Source organism: Aricia agestis, chromosome 13 (assembly GCF_905147365.1).
Source record: "Aricia agestis chromosome 13, ilAriAges1.1, whole genome shotgun sequence".
NCBI lineage: Eukaryota > Metazoa > Arthropoda > Insecta > Lepidoptera > Lycaenidae > Aricia > Aricia agestis.
The window spans coordinates 15,048,823-15,072,714 of record NC_056418.1 but is presented as its reverse complement, the minus strand read 5'-3'; the positions used below and the strand labels follow the sequence as shown (position 1 = coordinate 15,072,714).

General features: G+C 39.0%; 1 protein-coding gene across 47 annotated transcripts; it reads right to left on the bottom strand.

The window, feature by feature from the left end:
- Window positions 1-321: 321 nt before the first annotated feature.
- LOC121733088 (myosin heavy chain, muscle) lies at window positions 322-21,258 on the bottom strand. 47 transcript variants are annotated; one of them, XM_042123227.1, is made up of 25 exons: window positions 20,936-21,255; window positions 20,000-20,143; window positions 18,470-18,654; window positions 17,983-18,178; window positions 17,385-17,448; window positions 17,020-17,118; window positions 16,398-16,501; window positions 15,087-15,224; window positions 14,572-14,841; window positions 13,646-13,816; window positions 11,867-12,046; window positions 11,480-11,642; window positions 11,068-11,126; window positions 10,057-10,144; window positions 9,310-9,427; window positions 8,454-8,571; window positions 7,686-7,822; window positions 7,311-7,437; window positions 6,720-6,929; window positions 4,919-5,805; window positions 4,315-4,393; window positions 3,520-3,765; window positions 1,599-3,434; window positions 1,341-1,381; window positions 322-741 (listed from the first exon to the last, which is right to left on the bottom strand). In XM_042123227.1, exons 1-24 carry the CDS (start codon window positions 21,140-21,142, stop codon window positions 1,358-1,360), a joined length of 5,850 nt encoding a protein of 1,949 aa, XP_041979161.1. In that variant the 5' UTR covers window positions 21,143-21,255; the 3' UTR covers window positions 322-741; window positions 1,341-1,357. The 47 variants fall into 47 exon arrangements, with proteins under 47 accessions (XP_041979161.1, XP_041979171.1, XP_041979153.1 ...); XM_042123237.1 differs by lacking the exons at window positions 1,341-1,381; window positions 4,315-4,393; window positions 8,454-8,571; window positions 16,398-16,501; window positions 20,000-20,143 and adding exons at window positions 4,571-4,649; window positions 8,863-8,980; window positions 15,779-15,882; window positions 20,208-20,351 and having other exon boundaries at window positions 20,936-21,258; XM_042123219.1 differs by lacking the exons at window positions 1,341-1,381; window positions 4,315-4,393; window positions 11,068-11,126; window positions 16,398-16,501; window positions 20,000-20,143 and adding exons at window positions 4,571-4,649; window positions 10,626-10,678; window positions 16,729-16,832; window positions 20,208-20,351 and having other exon boundaries at window positions 20,936-21,257.
- Window positions 21,259-23,892: the final 2,634 nt, after the last annotated feature.

Here is a 23,892-nt window from a genome sequence, read left to right as displayed (position 1 = left end):
GGTAACATGGTTAATCAGTCATGTCATTGTAGCCATGGCACGAAAGTTAGACCTAGTGTAGTTCCAATTAGTTAATTAATACTATTGTTTATTGTAATACTGTTGCCACCAGCGGTCTTAATTAAAAGTATGAATCATCAATTTTCCATACTAAATTCTCTGTATTGTTTTCTTAAAAAAAACAACTCCATTAATAATATTATGAGAAATAGAGGCCCTTCAATTTCAACTATGTCTTATAGCATTTTGAAAGAAGTTCATGCATTTGCCAATTAGGAATAAACTAAGTACTCGCTAGAGGATTGGAATAAAAAATAAAACTCCAGTGAAATATTTATTGACAACGATATCGCTTTATTGGATGTGGGTGAGGCGGAGGCAGCGCGCGCGGGAGTGCCGGTGATAAGGTGGAAGGTGTGTCTCTGATGCCGCGGCCCTGCGCGCGCAGCCTCCTCCCCGCTACATACATACTCCACGGAAATAAATAAATATAAATATCAACAAATTATAAAATATCCCTTTGGTAAAAACATTAAGAATACTAGAGTGTATATTTTTTTGGGCATTACATTTTTTTACAGCTTCATTGTCTCGCTGTTAACACTGCTATTGTATAAAAACTTGATCAGTACAGTCCGTTTTTTTGTAGTGGAACGTTTAGAATTCGCTTTCGGGCGCCAGGTCGAACCTTGGTGGGAAGGTGCCCAGGCCGTCGAAGGCCGAGGGGCGCGAACGTGGGGGCTGGAAAGAATAATCACATGTGAGTATAACGAAGTGTGATAGGTAACTGATAAAGATATGACAGACATGAAAATCATAGGATCAAGTGATAAACTAGGTATAGAATGGAAAAGGATCATTATCATACTTTTTATGCTAAGGTTAACTAAGTTTGTTAAATTAAGGGTTGTAGCTCGAAATTTAAATTAAAAATTAAATACTTTCAAAGTTTGGAACTTCAAATGAGGTGATGGTATTAATGATGACTTAATTTAATAACTAGCGATGCTTAAAATAACATTTAAAAATAAACAAGGACAAATAAAATAAAAAATAAATCTGCTATTCTATGGAACTAAACCTATAGACAAAAACTTGCTTTGAAGTATAATAATATTTATTCACATGAGCCATGCAGGATACATGCTAAAAAATGTAACGGTCCCCTTTATAATCATGCTTATATTTAAAAACATTTCATCTAATAAAATGTGCATATTTGTGGCTGGGTTTATTTTGGCATTTAGTTCATTGCATCCCCAATAAATGGTTTGTAACAACAATCAACACTGTTTTTGGTGTTGTTTCATTTGTTTCTTACAGGGGTCACCACAACTTACATGTATCCAGTGAAGATCTATGGACGCCCTTTAACGGACGCCTAAGACAATAAAAAATCATTTTAGTTATTTGTGAATTATTGTGTTTTTCGGGGGTGCGGAGTTTTAGTGCGGATACTGCATTTCGTGTTTTTATTTTGTGTCAACCCTATTAATACGAGTTAATGTAAAGCTAACTATATTTGTCTTGTATATTGATAAAAAAGCATAGTTTTGTCAAGCGGGGGTTATTGGTTATATTTATAACAGACAACTTACTGCCGGACTGACTCCTCTCGCCGCAGAGCCCGCGCGTCCCTTTCCACGGAATTTGCTGATGGCCTGTTCGGCCAGGTCTGCTCTTTCCTCAGCCTCCTCCAACTCCTGCTGCGCCTTGCGGAACTTAGCCAAGTTGAGGGCGGCGATTTCTTCCGCCTCCTCGATCTGCCTCTTGTAGGTCTTAATCTTCTGTTGGAGTTTGTCGACGAGGTCCTGCATACGTTCGTGGTTCTTGCGGTCCTCCTCGGCTTGGAAGGTCAATTCCTTGATACGCCTCTCGGACTTGCGCAGGTTCTTCTGCGCGTCCGCGTGCCGTCTCTGTTCTCCGTCGAGCTCGTTCTCGAGCTCCCTCACTCTCTGTTCCAGTTTCTGGATGGCCTTCTTGCCTCCCTTGAGTGCGTTGGCCTCGGCCTCGTCTAACCTAACTTGCAGCTCCTTGATCTGTTGTTCGAGGGCCTTGCGGAGTTTCTCCTGTGTCTGTGCGTGTTCTTGTTCGGCACGGAGTTCATCGGCTAACCTAGCGGCGTCGACCATGGCCTTCTTCGCCTTCTCCTCGGAGTTCTTGGCCTCGTTCAGGAGCTCATCGAGATCTGAGTGCAGGGTCTGTAATTCAGTCTCAAGTTTCCTCTTGGCGGCAGACAACGACGCGCTCTGGGCAGAGAGCTCGTTGAGCTGTTCGTGAGCATCACCAAGCTCTTGTTCGGCCTGGCGACGAGCACGGTCGGCCTGTTCCAATAAGGTACGGGACTCTTCGAGTTCGTTCTGGAGAGCGTTGGCGCGGCGTTCTGAGATACCCAGCTGTTCGCGAGCATCGTCACGAGCACGCTGTTCTTCTTCGAGGGCGGTCTGGAGGTCCTTGATCTGTTGTTGGTAACGTTTGATGTTCTTCTGTGCCTCAGCGTTAGCCTTGTTAGCGTGGTCAAGAGCGATTTCGAGCTCATTGATGTCAGCTTCGAGCTTCTTCTTCATGCGCAAGGCCTCAGCCTTACCCTTGGCTTCGGCTTCGAGGGAAGCTTGCATGGAGTCGAGGGCACGTTGGTGGTTCTTGCGTGTGTTTTCGAATTCCTCCTCCTTCTCTTGTATCCTCCTGTCGATTTCTTGTCTGACCTGAGACAGCTCAAGTTGAGCACGGAGAACCTTGTTTTCTTCCTGTTCAAGAGCGGCTTCAGCTTCCTCGAGAGCAGCTTGGAGTTCGTCCTTCTCGGCTTCGAGTCGCTTCCTGGCCTTCTCGATTTCGTGAATGTTGCGGCCACCTTCACCGATTTGGTCGAGCAAGTCCTTGACTTCGTCGGCGAGGTTCTTGTTCTCACGGCGGACGGCCTCGAGCTGTTCTTGGCCTTCCTCGTAAGCACCCTTAAGGCGGAATAGTTCAGTGGAATAGTTACGGCACTCCTTCTGGCTGGCATCAAGCTCAGCAGCGAGGTCGTCAACCTTGAGTTTCCATTCACCGATGATCTTGTCGAAGGCCTTCTGTTTCTTCTCGGCGGCGTTAGCAATAGCGGTGGCACGGTCGACCTCGAGTTGCAGGTCTTCAACTTCAGTCGCAAGGCGTTGCTTGGTCTTTTCAAGGGCAACAACCTTCTGGTTGAGCGATTCGATGGTCTCCTCGGCTTCTGCAAGACGAGCTTGGAGCTTACGTTTGGCTTCCTCGAGTTCCTCAGAGCGAGCGACACCCTCGGATTCGTATTTGGAGCGCCACAGTTGAGCCTCAGCGTTGGCCTTGGACAGTTGGCGTTGCAGGTCAGCCTTGCCCTCAGCTTCCTCCTCAACTTGTTCACGGATGTTGTCGAGGTCGTGCTCCAAGTTGCGGAACTTGCCAAGAAGGGTAGCGCGTTCCTGATAAGAAATTATTTTATTAGAACATTGTATTGAGAAATTATAACTTGTATTTTGATTTCAATATGTCCTTTAATATACTAACCCTGGATTCCTCATCAGCGAGCCTCTTGGTGTCTTCCAGTTGGGTGGTAAGGGAGACCTTGATCTTGGAGAGCTGTGACACCTGCGACTCAGCCTCCTCCAGTTGACGGAGCAGGTCGGAGTTCTCGATGGACAGCTTCTTCTTGGCGGCGTCCAGGTCGTTGAGGGTGCGGTTAGCCTCATCAGCTCTAGACTGAACGTCGTTGAGTTGGTGTTGCAGTTGCTTGACGATCTTCTCTTGGGCAGCCTGAGTGAATTAAAATAAAATTTGTATCGTCCAATATTGTGCATTATTTAAAAAAATAATGTTATTTGTTGTAATCACTAAGTTAAAGTCACTCGTTTTGAATGTTTGGGACTTTTGGAAAACTAATTTTGTAATTCTTAAGGTTTTTCTAAATGGATTATTATTATATTTTATGATTAAGAAGTATACTGTTAATAAAAGGCAACAAAGGAATAAGAATTAAATTCTGAAAATACGTCGCGGTTAAAGTCGAATAATATGATTTTTTAATTAATGTTATGATATTATTTATTCAATGAGATCACTTAATCATAAGTTATCAGGTCATGCATAAATTATTCAAAATTAATTATTATTTTATTACTACACACACTAACACAATTAGCGTTAATGCACTTATCGGATGTTACAGAAGTCATTATTGAAGCTAGTAGTTCGTATGTCTGCAGTTGTGTTTATATACAATAGTATATTTGTCATAATCTCGCTGAAAAGCTGCAAAGCGTTTACTATTTTTTGCCAACACATTTTTCTTTTATAATTTTGTACCTTTTCGTTGGACAAGTGGTCGAGACCGGCGCGAAGATCATTAACTTCGCTAAAGAATTGAGAACGCTCTTTCTCAGCCCTGGGTGGATAAAATATAACATATTTAATACCTATAGCAGAATTTGGAAACACATATTTGGGCCAATAAAATTTCGACTGCATATTATAGTGTTTGAAGTGTGTGTTGTTACACTGGAACAAAGGGAATCATGCAACACCCCGGGTGGTAGACATGCCTCAGTAGATGACATGTTACCTTCTCCCTCGCTACTTGATCGACAGCAGCGCGCGTGTTGTTAAGCTCATTGTAGCAAGACGCACGGTCATGTTCTGCCCTAAATTTTTATGTTTACATATTAATATACTAATTAAAACTCATTTCGTATTGAATAAATAACCAGCACATATCACATACAATTCTTCAAGTTAAATTAGCATATTATGATAGGGTGCTAAGATATTATGTTTTATAAGATGTTTAAGGATCCCTTATATAAGGGATCCTTAAACATCTTAGAGTTTGTCATAGATCTAAAAATATTTTTAAAAAAGGAGGAAAAAAAATGACGAGTTCGGAAACTTAAGATATGTAAGTAACACTCACTTGGCCTTGAGTTTGTTGAGTTGGTCGAGTTGCTCACCCATCTCAGCAACAGCATCGTTGTGCTTCTTGCGGAGGTTGGCGAGGGTGGATTCGTGCTGGATGTTGGCCTCCTCCAAGTCACGACGGAGCTTGCTGAGCTCAGCCTCGCGCTTCTTATTCAGCTCAATCTGGGCTGAAGTAGCGCCACCGGCCTCCTCAAGACGCTCACCCAGCTCCTCGAGCTCGCGGGCGAGGTCGGCACGTTGTTTCTCGGCCTTGGCGCGGGCTTGACGTTCCGATTCGACTTCCTCCTCAAGTTCCTCGATGCGGGCCTGCAGTTCCTTGATCTGTTTCTGGTGCTTGCTGACCAAAGATTGTTCGTCCTCGAGTTTAGCCGTGAGAGATGAGATTTCCTTGTCCTTGCGTTGAATTGTCTGTTCGAGTTCCTTTTTGTTGCGTTCGAGGTCGGATACGGCTTCCTGAGTGAGTTTGAGGTCGCCCTCAACCTTCCTCCTCTGCTTCTCGACGTCCGCGCGCAACTTCTTCTCGCGCTCGAGGGAGTCCTCAAGCTCGTCGAGGGTCTGCTCGAGCTTCTGCTTAACCTTGTTGAGGTGGTTGACCTTGTCCTCGGCCGCCTGCAGTTCCTCGGATGTCTTCTGGTTGGATTCGCCCTGGAGTTTCTTCTCCTTGTTCAACTTGTTGATGAGCTCGTCCTGGTGGGCGATCTCGTCGTTCAAGTTGCGGATCTGGTGGTCCTTGGTGGCCTTGTCCTGTTCGGCCTTCTGGACGGACAGTTCGAGGTCCTCGACATCCTTCTTCAGTCCGGAGACCTCCTGCTCCAGCTTCTTCTTAGCCTGGAAGAGCTGGTTGCGGGCATCCTCCTCCTGGGTGAGGCGGTCTTGGGTGTCCTAAAATAAAAACAAATTTATGTTAAAGTATAAAAAATAGAACGTACATAAAAATAAAAGTTAGTGTTACATCGTAAAGGCGGGCATCTGGTTTAAATCAATCGACACCTACTCCTCGTAATACGTATTATTGTTTGCAATAAAATCGTGCACTTTATTGACGTGCAATTTATTTTCATTACTTTCGAATAAAGTTTCTGCTATTTAAACAAGGAAAATTTTAAAATAAACTTTAAATTTCAACTATGCTTCTATTTTTCCTTCTAGTTTTAATATTGAAAAAATATGTTTCAATGTTTAATATTTAAGAAACAATTTTAAACTTTTTAATACTGATAATAATAATATTAAATTCACTTTATCGTTTTAAATCTAATGAAGATTATTATAAGTACTTAGTTACTTCTTACAACAAATTAAATTAAATGTATAATATGTTAAGGCCATCCCCGGAGCAAACGCTCTTGACCATACATTTGCCGCGTTGCCGAGATCGCGCCAAAACCCTATTTTTTTACTTATCTTAGTTCAAAATTGACCTAAAAAAATTCAAACGTCCAGTATGTACTTGATAAAATTGGCGATCTATTGGCGTGTGTTTGAAATAACCGTAATTTGAAAAAATATACTAGGGAGATACTGAATGGTTGCTTGAATTTAAATAAATTGGTATTACTTTGGAAGCTGATATCATGAGTATAAAAATAAAAATAGAAAATTAATAACTATGTAAAGAACGTTCATATACTAAAAATTATTGATGTATTTTATTATAATTTTGTAGCTTTCAAATTATGAGTTAATAAGGCTCTAAAAACAGCAAAATACGGCATACGGAGCGTCTTAATATCCTTTAAATTAATTCAGTATAACTTCAATCGGCTTATAACACGTGTCAAATAATGTTAACTTACCCTAAGTTGGCTCTCAAGATCGGCCTTCTGCGCCTGGAGTTTGGCAGCGCGCTCCTGGGTCTCAGAGAGGGAGCCCTTCTCACCCTCGAGGTTGGCGAGCAGAGCCTGCTTCTCCTCGAGCAGCTTGGCGTTGAGGGCTTCCACCTCCTTGCGGAGTTTCTCCTCCTTCTCGAAGGCTTCCTGGGCCTTCTGCGCCTTCTCCTCGAGTTTCTGTAAAATCACCTCACTATCAACACCGTCCCACTTGGTCATATACGCCGCCATGATCTACCGACTACCCCTAATGTGATATCATCAAATTATCTAAGTACTCTACGTCGATCGTTCGGATAGGAAGGGTGGTGCGCGCGCCGCAAACCACTTCGCTACTGAGTGGCGCTGGAGTTTTCCAGCGCGCGCGCCGCCCCCGCAACATCGCGGATAAAAAACACGCCTGGAGTGGGGCGGAATCCAGAAATGGCCGGCAGGTGCGCCGGTGTCACGTAACCGCAGGTGGGCGCGGTCGCCGCTATTTATACACCCTTGATTCACACGTTGTAAGCGCCGAGGTGTTTTATGGGTCAGCTCGATCATCGCAACAGGTGAACTCACCGCGATCTCATCCTCGACGCGGGTGACGTTGAGGAGGGGCTTGACCTTCTGCCACAGCTTCCACCAGGGCCAGGTGCGGAGTTGCAAGTATTTGCGCAAGTTGCGTTGGACAACTTGGAGAGACAATCTACGAAAGTTTTACGTGTTAATTAAAATTGTAGAAAAATTAAAACACGAATCCTATCTCTGGAATTATGTTCTACTCGTAATACACATAAATAATGTGTTTTTGAAGTTTAAAAAATATTTGAGAAGAAATTTCGTTTCTTACTAGAGGAAACGATTTTTTAAAATATACTTCAGACGATACCACCAAGGTGTTACTTATAAAATTAATAAAGACATAAAAATATGATTATGATTTTATTCTCGTACCTCTGTTCTTGCAGCTTCTTGAAGTCCTTACGCGAGAGGTAACCACGGATGTAGGCCTGGAGCCAAGATACGATCTTGGAAAGCCTGTCATCACGCAGCTCTTCCATCTGACCCAGGACACCAGCGCGGAAGAATACCTGCTCACCCATAGCGACCATGATTAGTAAGGAGTCTCGTAGAAAAAAGAAGAAATAAAATTTGATAACATAAATTGACTATATAAAGCTTTTTTACAGCCTTTACAAAAATTATTATTTGTTAAAATTTTATTATTTAGTAACTACAAAATTAAAATTAAGGAAACGTTACCAATATTAATTAGATGAAGAAAGACAATGAAAGGATAGATTAAGAGTATTAATATTTACAACTATTACAGCGTTACTCGTGCAAATAGCTCTACCTTGGTCTTTCCGAGCCTGAAAGACTCCGAGTCCAAACCGGTTTGTTCAAGGATAACCGAGGTGGCTTTTTCGGGGGTAATTGGCTCTTTGATGAGGTTCGGGCACAGAATTTTGTATCTGCGTTTAAGGAGGACACAAAAGATGAAAACAATAAAGGTGCAAATGAACGGGAACGGGAAAACAAAACTCGAGCCTACTGACTTGGGCTCGAGGGACCAGCCTTCGTATTAAAGGTTTACTGGCCCAGGATTGAGGTAAAACATACTAACTACAAGGGTACTACTAAATCCTAAAGCGCAACGATCCGATCTGTAGCTGGGGATCGTCAGAACCAAAACGCTATCTACTATAACGTCAGACATGCCTTGGTATGACCGAGACGATAAGACTCGGGATCCAAGCCAGTAGATTCCAGGATAACTTGAGCGATTTTCTTAGGATCGGTCTCTTTCGCGGCGGCGGCGGGATTGAGGATCTTGTAGCTATGTTATTGAAATAATATTAACAAAATGATAAAGGTCTGCTTAAATGTACCATAATAAAAACATCCAATGCACTACGTTGGACTGAGGTAAAAAATCCCATGAATAAAAAAACATGATTTGTAGGTTCATGTTCAAATGTTTTACAGATAGTTTCACTATCTGCTATTATAAAAAATATAGAGGTCTAAAATGATTTAGACCCTTACTTAGGGAAACCTTTAAAAAACTCTATTCTTTAGAGTTTAAAACGTTCTTTCACACTAATACTTTATGGTTGCACTCCCTTGCCTTCGTATGTCCTATACGGTAGCTTTCTGGGTCAAGCCCAATCGATTCAAAACATTTCCTAGCTGCCTCTTTAGGATCCTCTTCTGCTGCCATGATTGCTGGTGCAAGAATCATGTAACTGTCCATTAATTGAATAACAGTTAAAGTAATGTGCCGTATCCAATATATAATATTCATATATTTCATAAAATCCTAAGCCGTGTTACTCATAACACTCATAACTCAAAACATATGTTATTGACGTCATATAGGATCCGTGAGCTTCGAACGAAAATAACCCGCTACAAGAATGTTCCAGACATGAAAAATTTTGTTGATGATTATGTTTTCCTATGCGATGACCCAATAAATTTATTTTTATAGCGTAAATTAATTTACTGTGTGCTAACCGATTTATAGGCGGACGACGTCCGTTCAAATTTTTATAGAGACTTCGTGATAACTTACCGGAGCTTGAAGTCGGGGTAGACCATCCTGTTGGGGAAACCTTTACGGCAAATACGGATACCTTCCAACACACCGTTACAGGTGAGCTGGTGCATCACAAGGTGGGAGTCGATGAGACCTAAAAGGCGAAAGCAGGACATATATCTCGTGACCTAGATCATTTTAGCCTAGGTGATTTAGGACGAAGAGATTTCGTTTCATAGGTACTAGAAGAAAGATCAGATACGCGAATTAACGCAGAAAATAATTTTAATAAGCTGACCCAAATTTAAAGTAAGAGATATATTTAAGATTCCGGTGAATATCTAAATATATGTCGTCCACTCAACACCTACAGAAATATGTTCTAATCGTGAGTAATAAGCCCGTGGGTGTTAAATTCGAAAGCATTTCTGGATGTTGCAATTTAAAATAAACTCTGATAAATACACACTGTTGCTATAACACGCGGTGTTGAAATCTGTTTTCAGACGAAATATTTTGGTCGGATTCGTAACGCTCTTAACAGAATTGCATACAGACTTTGGTATCTTTATATATTTCCAACATTAAAATTTAATTAAAAAGGTATTTACTGTATTTCAACAATTTGTTTTTTTGGGGACGAAGGTTCTTTCGTATTTTTAGTATCTGGCAAAATTGACATGAATGATCATTCTAAGTATCAACATATTTAATATTTTCAACATAACTGAACATCTATGTAAAAAAAAAAAGATGAAATGTTAAAAATAATATAAAACTTACCGGCTTGTTTCAATTCGTTGGGGATGATACAACGGACGAAGTGAGGCTGGGTTGATCTCAGGGTGGTCATCAGGTTGTTAAGTTGTTCCTAAACATAAATCCAAAATTAATTACATCGTTCCTTAAGGTGAGTTTGGCAAAACTACATATTTCAAATAATAACATAAATCTTTAATACACAAATAATGGAGAAGTATTCGTAGGTGGAAACATATAAAGCGATGAATTTGGAAGTATTATTATGAAACATATAGGATTAGAAAAAAACACACTCGAAAACATATTAGGTGTATGAAATAAAAGCGTTGTAAACTCTGCGGAAATAATGATCTTCCTGGAAAACTGGATATCGAATTTTGACGTACCGAGGTATTTAAGTACGTGTTATGAATGTTGATTATATCACAACATTAACATGAGGAAAATTACCTCATCGTTGCGAAATTAATGATCTGATCTGAAAAACTATTTCGCTTACAGAATAGTTATCAACACTGTTGAATTTTTAACAACAATTGGGGATTAAATATACAAAAAAAATATAATAATAATAACAAATATAGATGTACCCTGTAGGCGGAGGAGACAGTAGCAAAACCACCTCCCTTCTTAGCACGGCCTCCTATGGATGTACAGTAACAAGTAACGGTTAATGCTAATCTAGTACATATAAACAAAGACTATTATCTACATATTGGCCGTACTCTCCATCGTCGACATGAGCTGTGCTGTAAAACGTACACGAACATGGATAGACAATAGACAAAGATGAAAGCGCCGGGGCCGACACATAATTCGCTGCCAATAATAGAGATTATAACGAAACTATTTCTAGGGATGAAATAAAGTATAGTTTTGTTATAAACGTAAAAGATTTAAAGATTTAAAGAAAAAGTCGTTTTGCCTTATGTAAAAGTACAAAAAAAAATGTGGCGACCCCTTGTAAGTAGAGATAGACGAGGACAAAAGCCACGTGACAGAAGCAAATTTTTGTCATGTGTTCCATTTTACCCTGTAGAGTGATGACACGGTCTGGAAGGCAGACCCCTTAGCACGCTTGCCTCCAGCTCCTAATTTGTTCAAAACAATTTTGTCAGAAGAGGAAGTGAAATTTGATGATTTCGATGATATTCTAATGTAAATGCTCGATGTCTATAATCGAGTTAATAGAAAATTTGATGAGTCTACGATGATATTCTGATTTGAAATTGCATTAAGTTTTAATATGCAATTGTACGTTCACAGAAGTAGTGACAGCTCATGATAATTATTCTTGGAATAAAAACGACTTACATGTCCTGGAGACTATGGATGCTTAATTTAAAATATTATTTTCATTTCCTGTGATGCCTTAAGTTTCAAGGAATTTTAAGTAAGTTTCAATTTTCAATAGTAATTGTTTTATATAACGAATGCTACGTACCCTTGCCACCACCACCGGCAGCGGCGGCATCACCAGACTGTCCGGGGTGATCAGCGAAGATCTCCACCAGCAGTTTGTTGGATCCCTTCTTGAACTGGTCTACGACGGTGTCGTTAAGAGGGTCCTTGTTCTTCTCAAGCCATCCGGTGATGTTGTAACCGACCTATTTTGGGATGATAAATTTATCAACAAAATATTCCGGTTGTAATTTATTTTTTATTTTTAGTTATTTACTTTTATTTTCATCGAAATTAAATATGACAATATTAACATTTTGAAAATCTAAAACCTTGATAAGAGGAATCATTAACCTGACGTAATTGTCAGTATCATAACGAAGAATAGAATTGGAGAGGTAAAAAAATATAAAGAGGAATCTGTACTTACGTTACCGGCGTAGTGACCAATGGCGAAGTGAGCGGCTTGGCAACCAGGCTTGGGTGGTTTGGGCTTCAGGTAAGGAGCGGATTTGCCCAAATGGTTGTTGTTCAACTTCTCAACGAATGTCTGGTCGGTGGCTTTCGGGAACATAGACTCTTCCTCAAGGATGGAGAGGATACCCATAGGCTAAAATCGGACGAATACGATTAGGGTCATATAGACGGTATCTAAGCTGTCTTGATATTGGTAGTTTTTTGAAATAGTAATTTTTACCTGAACTAAATTTAAAAAATCAAATTTCGTACAATTATTTTTTGATTGAAATTAATGGCTTTCAAACTTACCCATACTTACCAAAGCAATTAAAATTGAATATCTAATTTACATATTTTTGTACAAACTTTTACATGAATTTTACAGGGAGCTTAAAGTAAATCTTAAAACTAAGAGCATTTGTTGTTACAAAGCGACATGCAATTTTGTAAACAGTTGTAAGTGTACTAGAGTATAGTAGGCATCAATATATTTGCGTGTATCAAACTGCGTTAGCACATTATAGTATGTTGTGTTATGAAAAATATTAAATATAATTACGAGTTAAAATATAAAATTAAGTATAAGTAAGCGTATTATTCTTAACATTTCCAAAAACTAGGCAATACTACGTGTGCGCCTACAATAATATTTCATGTCGCGATACTAAAAGTGAATTCAATGATAATTCTGATAATGAAAAAATGAAACAGCGAAAGAAGACTCGAAAGCTACTGAAGCCGAATTTGATACGCGCGGGGAAGGACTCAGCCAGCAGTATACTTTGCACTTGCAGGCGCATGAAAGGCGTCGAATCTCAATGTCCAGCCTGAAGCCTCCTCTATTCGCGGCCCTATAGCCTCAAGCTACATAAGTTACTCGTCTAATACCTTTTCTATTAAATTTATAGTCGGTTGGAGATCCATACCAAAATCTATAAATTCCCATATGATCCCTTCTCTTTCATATTCTTCTTGTTCTAGGACGAACATGAAATGATTAAAGTACTGTTGTAATTTTTCGTTCGTAAAGTTAATACAGAGTTGGTTAAATCCGTTCATCTGCAGTGGTGACATGAAAAAAATATTCAAGTAACTCGTTAAAATACTTGTATTGCTTCGTTTTTTGTCGTGTCTGTGAGTGTATTGTGGCGTTGGATTAAATATAGATACAGAAGAAGAGAAAAGTTACACACTTTAGGTCACACAACACAGGTAATTGCTTTGAAGAGTCAACCGAGTAAAACCTTTCCAATTTCCGTAATTTTATGTAATTTTGAAATTAATTTAGAAAGGATAATTTAGACGGCTTTACTCGGCGACCATGGCGAGCTGCAAGCGTTCATTGTTGCGTTTCCGCCATATACCTTTTCAATAAGGTCAATGCAATTTTGGAGATCCATGCCAAAATCAATGAAGGTCCATTCAATTCCTTCGCGTTGGTATTCTTCTTGTTCCAACACGAACATGTGGTGGTTAAAGAACTGCTGGAGTTTCTCGTTGGTGAAGTTAATGCAGAGTTGTTCAAAACCGTTGAACTGCAGGGAGATAATTAATGAAAGGGTTAGGGTAAAAGAGATAGATATTAATAGGACGTGTTGTATTCCGGCTACGGATTTCGTTCCGTAGGTAGGTTCTAAAAAAGAAAGTGCAAGAGGAGGATGTCGGAGCCGCATCTATTCCATAGACGGCCTCGGTGAACAAACGGGTATGTTGGAGTCCAGGCGACTGGAGGACCAGTGTGTCAATTTACCTTCTCGATCAGGTCAATACAAGCGAGTAAGTCCATTCCAAAATCGATGAAGGTCCACGAGATACCCTCCTTCTTATATTCCTCTTGTTCGAGGACAAACATGTGGTGGTTAAAGAATTGCTGGAGCTTCTCATTGGTGAAATTAATGCAGAGTTGCTCGAAACCGTTGTACTTTTATAAACAATACGAAAACCAAGTGAGTGTGTGGAAAAAACAAAAGTGAGAAAACTTAAAAATAGATGGTGCCAGTGGAAAATTTTGAAAAAGAACTCGATAACACCCAACGGTTTGCGTGGTTTCGGGGTATTCTTCACCCGGTATACCTTTTCAATGAGTTCAATACAGGCTAGAAGATCCATTCCAAAGTCAATGAACTCCCATACAATGCCTTCTTTGGTATACTCTTGTTGCTCCAATACAAACATATGGTGGTTGAAGAATTGTTGCAACCTCTCATTTGTGAAGTTAATACAAAGTTGTTCGAACCCATTATACTAAGAAATCAAAATTAATTATTAACAAAATTTTGAGAATCAACCAAACAATTGTGGCTTTTCCTATTCGAATTATAGATATACTGAAATAAATAATAATAAATTTTGTGACCTAAATAAATGAATACAAAAAATACAATGATTATCAATTACTCTAATTTAATTATTTCGCTTCTTTATATTAAAGAGCATAGGCCTTCCTTTTTGAATAATTAATATAATAGGATTGTACTATTTTAGGTAAACAAAATAATATTAAAAATTGTATCCCCTTAGTGGGAATTTAAGTTTCTTAAGCTAACAATCATACATACATATCACCGTTGAATGCTTACAACACATTCAAATAATTACTTTCAAAGTATTCATAATGATTAAGTAATGCTATTTCTCTTAAGCATCAGAGAAATATCATCAGTGTCCGATACTCACGTCGAAGATCTCGAAACCAGCAATATCCAGTACACCAATGAAGTGCTGCCTCTTCTGCTTGGTGTCTAGGGTCTCGTTACACTTCTTCACCAGCCACTTGAACAGACGATCGAAGATACCCTTGCAAAGAGCACCCACGGAGTTAGTGACCTGGTCCTTGCCTTGACCCTTGGTGACGAACTCGTTACCGACTTTGATACGCGGCTTGAGCAAGTTCTTGTACAGGTCAGCGCAGTCGACGCCGAGAAGAGTGGCGACTTTTTGACCATCCTGGAAGTAACAGAAAGGTATTATGAAATAGGCGAATTTAAGGAGATACGGTTTCTTATGTTAAAAACTAAAGTTACGTTAAGGAAAACTTTTGCAGAGAGTAAAGTTTGAAAGAATTTTATCAGATATTCAAAATATTTAAATTGTGATATACTTAACAATAATTATTATTAATAGTGTTTCATATATTAGCAAAAATATAATATGAACTCTACAGAAAATATTGAAGAAAAATAAATATTTACCTCAGTACCATCGGCCTCAGCCTGTTCCTCGCGACCCCTCTGCTTGAACTTCATGCAACCCATGTGCATGACGGCGGCGGTGATCTTGTATACGTTGTCCTTCTCCTCTTGGGTGAAGCCCAGAATGTCGAAGGCTTGCTATAATACGAAAAATATATTAGTACATTTCGTACAAAATAGGCGCGTTGTTATATAAAAATGGAGAAGAATTAGGCTTAGAATGGTTTTTAAGAATTAATTTTGAAATGTTTCTGAAGAATTAAATTTTGGTTGTTTTGAGACACATGCACCACTTACCTGACTTTTTACATATTAGTATCAGAAATAGTTATGCTGCTTGCATTTTACAATGTACACCTATTGCACAGATACTTTGTAGACCCCGGAATTTGTTGGATAAACTAAGAATATAATGTCCCTTATATTTTTCAAGGAACCTATTCTATTAAAATAAGAAAGTAAGGATTCAATTCTATTAAATTATAATTTCTCATATCCATTCTTTGGACTTTTAGATATATATAATTTTTTTAGCATGACTCTATATGGGACATCGACAACACCATTGTGGATATTTTAATTGACAATAGTCAATAATCCATCCCTTGGATTTTATCAACATTCTTACTAAGTTAAGCGTCCATCGCTGCTAGGGGGAACTCGACATGTATGCGGACTACAATACAACTTACATCAGTCAAAGTACATTCCTCGCCGTCATCGACGTTGGGAATTGTAATCTTACCCTGGGCGACGTTATGGTAATCGTATATGTCGTTGGACAACATACACATGTCTGTAGATTAAACAACTTAATTTAGTGTCATAGCTTTACCCCGCGCACCTAGTTCCCTGGCCTATACCTCATCCTTCTATGTATTCTGTCAAGACGTTTATTTATTACCGTTATGGGGTGCAAGTGCTGGAGATGAGGGAACTCCCGGTGGTTCATTCTGTGCATCATGCTGACTTGACCTCTAGCACGGAGCGAGCATGCTATGTGTATGTCAGATAATATCGGCAAACAATAAACCGCGGCAAGTAAGACGCACGCTCCCTGCGTAGGTTCGACACTTACGACCGTGAGATCGAACTGTTCCGCATCGTTAACGCCCGGTATCCGAGTCTTCCCTTGACTTATGAGGGGATAGTCCGAAATGCGGTTGCTAATCATCGTTAACTCTGTAAATTTCAAATTATCTGACATATACATGCAACGACTTTGAAAGCGGTCGGAAGCGGAACAAGCATAGAGAAAGTGATAGACAAAACAAAGGAAAAGACGAGCCAGTTGTCTCATTCTGGACTCACGTCTGTCAGTTTCATTTCTTCACCGTCGTCAACTCCGGGGATCACGGTCTTGCCTTGGGCGACGATGTTGTAGTCATTGATGTCGTTAGACAACAAACATTTGGCTATAAAACGACATTGGTCACATTCAGGTGGATATACACATACAGGGTGCTATCGGACTAAAATCTAGGGGCACATGCTTTCGGTGGGAGACACAATATAATATTCCATCTCGTTTCCGCTCTGAGGCGAGATGTTCACCAATCGGTTGTATGCGAGAGGTATACAAGGAAAACAAAACACTTGGGTACGTCTTTCAAGCCTTCGTTTCTTGGAAGGCTGAACTTACATCGGTTAAAGTACATTCCTCTCCATCATCTACGTTGGGGATGGTAGTTTTTCCTTGCGATATGATGTAATAGTCATATACGTCATTTGACAGCATACACATCTCTAAAGTTAAATTATATGTTAATATTATTTTTCTCAGAATACAAATGAGATGGTTCTCAGTAATATATTTATTTAAAAATTATTACCAATTTTTAAATCTGTAATATCAATAAAGTGTTTGATCGAAGAACAAAGTATAACTTATTTATAAACAACAACTCTTTGATACGAAGGAAGTATACGTTACCTTTAAGACCGGGTACAGAGCCGGACATCATCTGGTAGAAGATGTGGTAGGAACGCTCAAGAGCCTGTTGAGAGATGACACGGGCCTTCTCCAGCAGATCTGCAGAATAATAAATAAAGCTTAGTCAAAGAATTCTGTATTAGCACAGAGGTACTTGTTCTTCTTCTGGGCATGTTTTGTTTTGAGAATGTATCGATATATAATAGTCCATATAGACATTTTAAGATGAACTGTTCAAAGGCATAAGTCTAGTGAGTAGAGCAATTAAAAGGGAGAACTATGTTAGTAAATGACAATGGATCTAAAGTTCTTATTTTTATAATATCTTTGGAAGATACTTGAGTTAAATAAAAAGTTAAACTTACAAGTTTCGATATCAGCACCAGCCAGTTTTCCAGATGGGCCAAAGTGGATACGGATGAATTTACCCTGGGCGAGAAGGAAAACAACATTAATACGGTACAAGAAAACATTTAATATTTACACATTTGAATGGAATGTTCTTCTTTTTTATCTTGAAGAAAGTCTCAGCCAAATTGGTATAAGTGACGCATATTAAATAAGTCACTTATTTTGTTTTGATATCAAAACAAAACATCAAAACAGAAGGTTCTATATTAGAATCTAGCACGTGTATAAACACTGTTGATAAGCATAATTGGGAATGCATTCTATTACATATTGAGATAAATGATTTTGGCACTGATACTAAAACAAAAGTTGTTGATGCATATGAACGTCTAATTTTAAGTATCAAGAATTTGATAGTAGTAAAAGAGATCACCATATAGAATAGTCCTACTTTTATATTTCATAAAAACACATATACAGTTACAAAAGTATAAGAGCAGCATAAATCTTATTGCTAGAAGCTGTTTCTTATAGACGAACTAGCATTTAATATTATTAGAATAAAACTGCTGTAAATAAGTATAAAAAGAAATATTAAGATAATATACTTACGAAACGGGAAGAGTTGTCGTTACGGACGGTCTTGGCGTTACCGAAGGCTTCAAGCACAGGGTTAGTTTGGACGACCTGGTCCTCAAGGGAGCCCTTCTTCTCCTGAGACGGGTCCTTCTTCTGGGAGGCACCGACGGTGGCAAAGTACGCAATTACCTTCTTCGTGTTCTCAGTCTTTCCGGCACCAGACTCTCCGCTGTAGATTGGGAAGTTTATTTAGATGACATTTTGGTGGAGAGGAATCTTCCTGGATTATGGATGGAAAAATTTATCTGCTTTTGATACTTTGAGAATTTCTCTGGGTTATGGATGAATTATGATGGTTTTTTTTGCTTCTGATAAGTACTTTATTGGAACATTGCAATTTTATAGGTACTTATATAATTTAATAGAGAAGATACTCTCAATTTTAAATTAACAAATTTGTTTTTCAAACTTAAAAGTCGATATTTTGATTTTACCAAGGAAACAACAAAGTTGAACTTACGTAATCAACATAGATTGATTCTCGTGGTTGGTTAACATGTTGACGTAAGCGCCATCGGAAATGGCGAAGATGTGGGGTGGCACCTCCGAACGGCGCTTGCCTCGGTACAGCTTGGCGCATCGGAACGTGTACACGGGGAATCTCTTGTAAGGGTTGATAGCCACACAGAAGAGACCCGAGTACGTCTGCATGAAGAAACGATGATAAAACCAAGAAGGAAAAGGTGATGTGTCTTTTAAATTTGATGTCTTTGAAATTTTGAAATAAGGTTGTGCAGAATTTCCTCCTACCAACACGATAGTGATAATAGGAGGAAATCATAGGTCCAGCTATGAAAAATTCGTAACAAAAAATTAAAAAACTAATCTGCCGTTACAGTTGTTATAGTAATTGATATTACGTGATTTTTCGTGAACAATGGCAGCTGCCATCGTATCACAAAAACTTTTTATAGCTTTCAAATTACGTACAAGACAACGTGTAACCGCAAAATAGGCATCACACAATAAATAATATAAAATTTTACTTAAAATAACGCAGAGAGAGTATTTTTATAATACTTTATATCTCTGCAAAAATGTTAAATTTTCCACATGATTTTAATCGTTAATTCATTGAAACAGTTCAAATGTTTAAATTACTGGTGTTCTGTCTGTGGAATATTTAACACACGTGACACAAAGAAAATCCATAGAAACTCCTAGAAAAAAAAGAAGAGCTAGGGCATTTCGTAATGCCTTTGTAGCTCAAAAGAGAGAAGAAATTTCTATTCTAGAAAACTAACGAGAAATAGAAACCTCTTTTAAAACACAACAACTATAAAACCTATTCTAAAAGAAAACACGTAAACAAAGTCCTGGACGCCTTGAAGTCCATTCACCGTCTTGTCCTGTGTAGAAGGTTTCAAGTACGGCTGGAGTGATGAGGGGATGGTGATGATGAAAATGATGATTAGGAAAACCTATCAAATCATATGTTTTTGATCTTCAAAGCCAATATACGAAAATAATGAAGTACTTTATATAAACGTATGACATATTGTGTTTTTAAGTCTCAATTATATTTTTATCAATATGTAATTACATTTTATAATAATCATTAATCACTGATCAGAATTATTTATGTCTTGGCTTTATTTTATAGTAAATAAACAACTGGCAATGTGATAGTGATGGTAATTAAACTATGTGATTATTTAAACTTAAAAACGTTGCTAACAAAACTTTCGACCTTGAAAACAAAGCAACTTGCTATTTTCAGAACTTCTCAATCCTTAATATAAACAAAAATGTGCTCGATTATACCGAGCACTTACAATAATTGATTATGATAATAAATCTTCCATCAAATGAAAGCGAACTATTTGTAACCGCAATAGAGTTGGCGGATGAATTTAAAAATAGCCACATCAAAGGAGATGTAATCGTACGAGTAGATTCTATGAATGTTGGAGATTTTCCAATGAGGATCGATGAAGGAAGGAAGAGGCATGCAAACTGCAACGCTGCAACTCCTGACCAGCCGACTTACGTAAATGAGCTTATGGTAATATCTCTGCTTCAAGTTATACAATACAGAAGCGTCGTTGAGGTATGTCAAATTGGACATGTCCTCACATTTTTCGTATTTGGGCGGGTTGACTTGAGCTACCAGATCCTTTTTGAAGTCTTTTGTCTGCGGGAGAGATATCGTTATGAGTATTAGTGTAAGGGTAAAGGCGCTCGGCGCGCCTACTTACGTAGATCAGTTTCGCATAGTATCGTTGTCGGAGATTATGGAGTACGGCAGCATCGTTTAGGTAGGTGAGGTCGGCCATGTCCTCGACTTTCTCGAATTTCGGCGGGTTAACTTGAGAGATGAGCTCTTTTTTTAATGTCTTTTCCTGCTCATTAAATACACATTAGAATCATTATTACTAATTCATGTCAATGACCACCTTTAGCACATTTTATTTACATCATGTTTCTGAATTGTTGACTTTTTCAAATTATGTTTACTATATTGTTTAAATTTATTCAGTGACAGATATTAATTTTTTTATAAAGTAAACAAATCATTAATTATCTCGTTTATTTGTTAAAAAGTTTCATGTATGCTATTAATTAATCGTATGTATTTTAATTGAATTGTTCTAATATAATATTGTGATTAATTAATATATTTTAAAATTCGTTTGATATTTTCTCATAACTTTCATTAGTTTCGTTCAAGTTATTGCATAAAGGGGTCATTGAACCTTGACATAATATAAAGTTAATCGTAACACATAATAAAATCATGAAACTATTGAAATCCATAATCAATATAATTAACTTAACTTCATTAAACTGTTTCGTCATACTTTATCATGGGTATCCACTCGTCTTGAACACAGGCCTCCTTTTCACATGTAAATATTTACAGTTCCGAAGAACATATTTAAGGTTCTTTGAACTCGACTAGATACTTATAAAGATCCATAGTTACCTCGCCACCGGGCAGGCTGACGGTCACAAGGTCGCCCTTGGTGGCCTTAATTTCGCCCTGCAAGAAGCCCTCCTTCTCGTCGGGTACCCAGCAAGCCTTCTTGCCATCGTAGGGCTTGCTCTGGTCGATACGTTTCTGTTCCAGAGAAACGAACAGGTACGGGGTGGGATCGGGGTCCTCGCCCTCTTGTGCTACTGGCTTCGGCATTTCGGAGGGCTAACGAGACTTTGGGCTTGTCGAGACACGAGAACGCAGCCCTGGAGCCTTCCTGCGGGTCGGAGGAACACTGAGTTAGCGCGCGGCCTGCGGGGCGGCTATTTGTGGCGTAACCCGAGAGCCGGTCGGAGCCGAGCCAGAGCCGTTTGCGTAACGCCGGCCCCGGCGGCGAGCGCCGACCCGCCCGTTACGTCACAGGTATTCGCCTGGAGCGCCGCCAACCGGACCGCGGATCGTCGCTTATTGTCTTTTATGGCAATGGTTGATGGCAACAATTTGTGACGATACTTCGAATGCACGCGTCGGAAAACTCGGCAGCGTCGAGCGCATCAACTGAACTGTCCTCTATCGCGTATCACTGAACCGTTTCCACATCCATCACCATAACGATAAACAAACGATGATCACTTCACAATCCACTGTCCGGAGGCGGCACGGCGCGCACGTGCGTGCGTGCGTACTTACGTTTGAAGCCGTTCTGACCGGCGGCGGGGCGCGCGGGTGCTTTTTATACGCGCAACACGACACCACCGCGCCCGAGCGCCCCATTTTAGGCGGATGTCAGTGTCCCGGCTTCTATACTTTCGGCCGAGCTTGGCTTTCACTCGCGCGGATGCCGCCGCTGCGCGCGCGCCGCTCATGCTGATCGTATGCACCGGGGATGGACCGATAAAAACCCAATAAATCGTTATTCAAACGCCGTGTTTACGGCCGAGTAATTAACTAAAAAACATGAACGAAATAATCTAGGTGTAAAAAAAAGAAGTCTGCAGGCGTAAATATTTATTGTGTCGATAATTTTTTCGCGGCTTCGTTCCGTCAGACTTTCTCCAGCCTCCTCGCTCCAAGAATTCTCCATGAAGTGATGATGTGCGTCAGGCGGCGCGCGTTATATAGTCATACTATCTGTTTATCTCTAGTCCTGGTGCAGTCGGAAAATAAATGTGCCACTTTCGTGACTCGGACCCACACCCACCGCGTTTTAAATACCTCGCATTAATTTAAGTTTATTAATGCGGCGCTATTTCTAGATTTGCGCTTCCTGCATTTATTTTGTATCATGTTTCGTCGCTATTTAAGATTTTACACTCGAAATCACGATAGCACAGTCACACCTGCATTTATAAATAGTGTGTTTTCTTGTTTAACGGAATATTTTCACGTTGAATTTGCTGGACATGTTGATGATCGATGACTGCACACTTAATCACCATATACATTTTATACCATATTCTAAGAATATATAATTATTATTCTATTGTATCTACAAGAATCAACATTCACAAATCACTCTATTCTACTTTATGGTGTAAATTGGAGCCGAATGGTGAAAACGTACAGAATTATAAACACACGATAAACTTTTCAGCCCCAACACTAAACAGTCGGAAGTATCGGTAAATTACACCCAAATCTTTTGAGAGAATCGTAAAAGTTATTAGATTTTAAAACGCGGTTTTAAATTTTTTTGTACTTTTATAGATTCTACAAAATTAATTACATACAATTAGAAGACGCTCGCAATTTCATTGGTTGGTTTATTACGCGGGAACTGTACATTTTCTCAGGATTCTAAGTATCATATTCCTTCCAGGAACTCTCTACTAGTATCTCTATGCCTTTCGTCAAAATCTGTTCAGTGGTTTGAGCGTGAAGAGAGCAGACAGACAGACACACTTTTGTATTTATACATGAGTCTACAACTTCAATTAGAAATTTGATTATCACATTCATATTTACGTGCATTTTTTATGAAAAATGTTGTAAGTGTAGTTTTTATATGCACTTTTCGTACCCCAGATTACTTCAATTTTTAGGTTCAAGGATTAACGGTTTAAGTATAACGATGTAACGGATTTCGCATTTATAATGGTGGAGCTGGCGAACAGAACCGGATTAGTCCGCGAGAAAAAAAAATACACAGTCGCTAAAAAACTAGTATCAAATTACTACTACTACTGAACTAATTAATCCGGTTTTGTTTGATAATGGACTTTTTAAAGCCTTTTTAAAGACGATTCGAAAAAAAATACTTTCGCACTCTGGTGGACTTCGCCAGCTTCTCATTATGCGTTGCAGATCACTTGTCTATTTTATATTTTAACACACAAACACAAAAGTAATTCGCAAATGATGGCATAAAAAAGTCTTAACTGATATTAATATATTCATCAAGTCAAGAACTTTAAACGGGTTTATGTTTATAGCACTTAACACTGCTGCACTCAGAGATTTGACTATGATTAACCTTTGACTGTGACATTTGACTATGATTATTATTTTGTTTTAAAAGAGTTTGACAGATAATGTATGCGGCTTATGTAAAAATTTTAAATTAATTATATTTAAGTAACTAACTGTCCTGGCAAACATTGTATCCCGTCCCGTCCATCGCTATCCCGTCGCACAAACAATGGTCGCCGTCAGTCTCGAGTTGTTTTTATTGTAATTTACTGTTATTTATTCAACAAATGCATTTAATAAGCCGCGGGCAAAAGCTCGTTTTATATATAAGATTAATGTAAGTCTCTGAGTGCGGCAGTAAATTGCATTCCAGTGTATTCCAGTAGCAATCCAGCGCTGGAATTACTGGATTGGAATAATATAAACCAGCCACTGAATGAGAATAGTGTTGGAATAGTTTTGGAAAACGTAAACGTTATTTTATTTAGATCAAACATTAATTAGCCATAATGTCGGTGAAGTTGTGATCGCTAATTGCAGACTCCGGTTTATCGCCA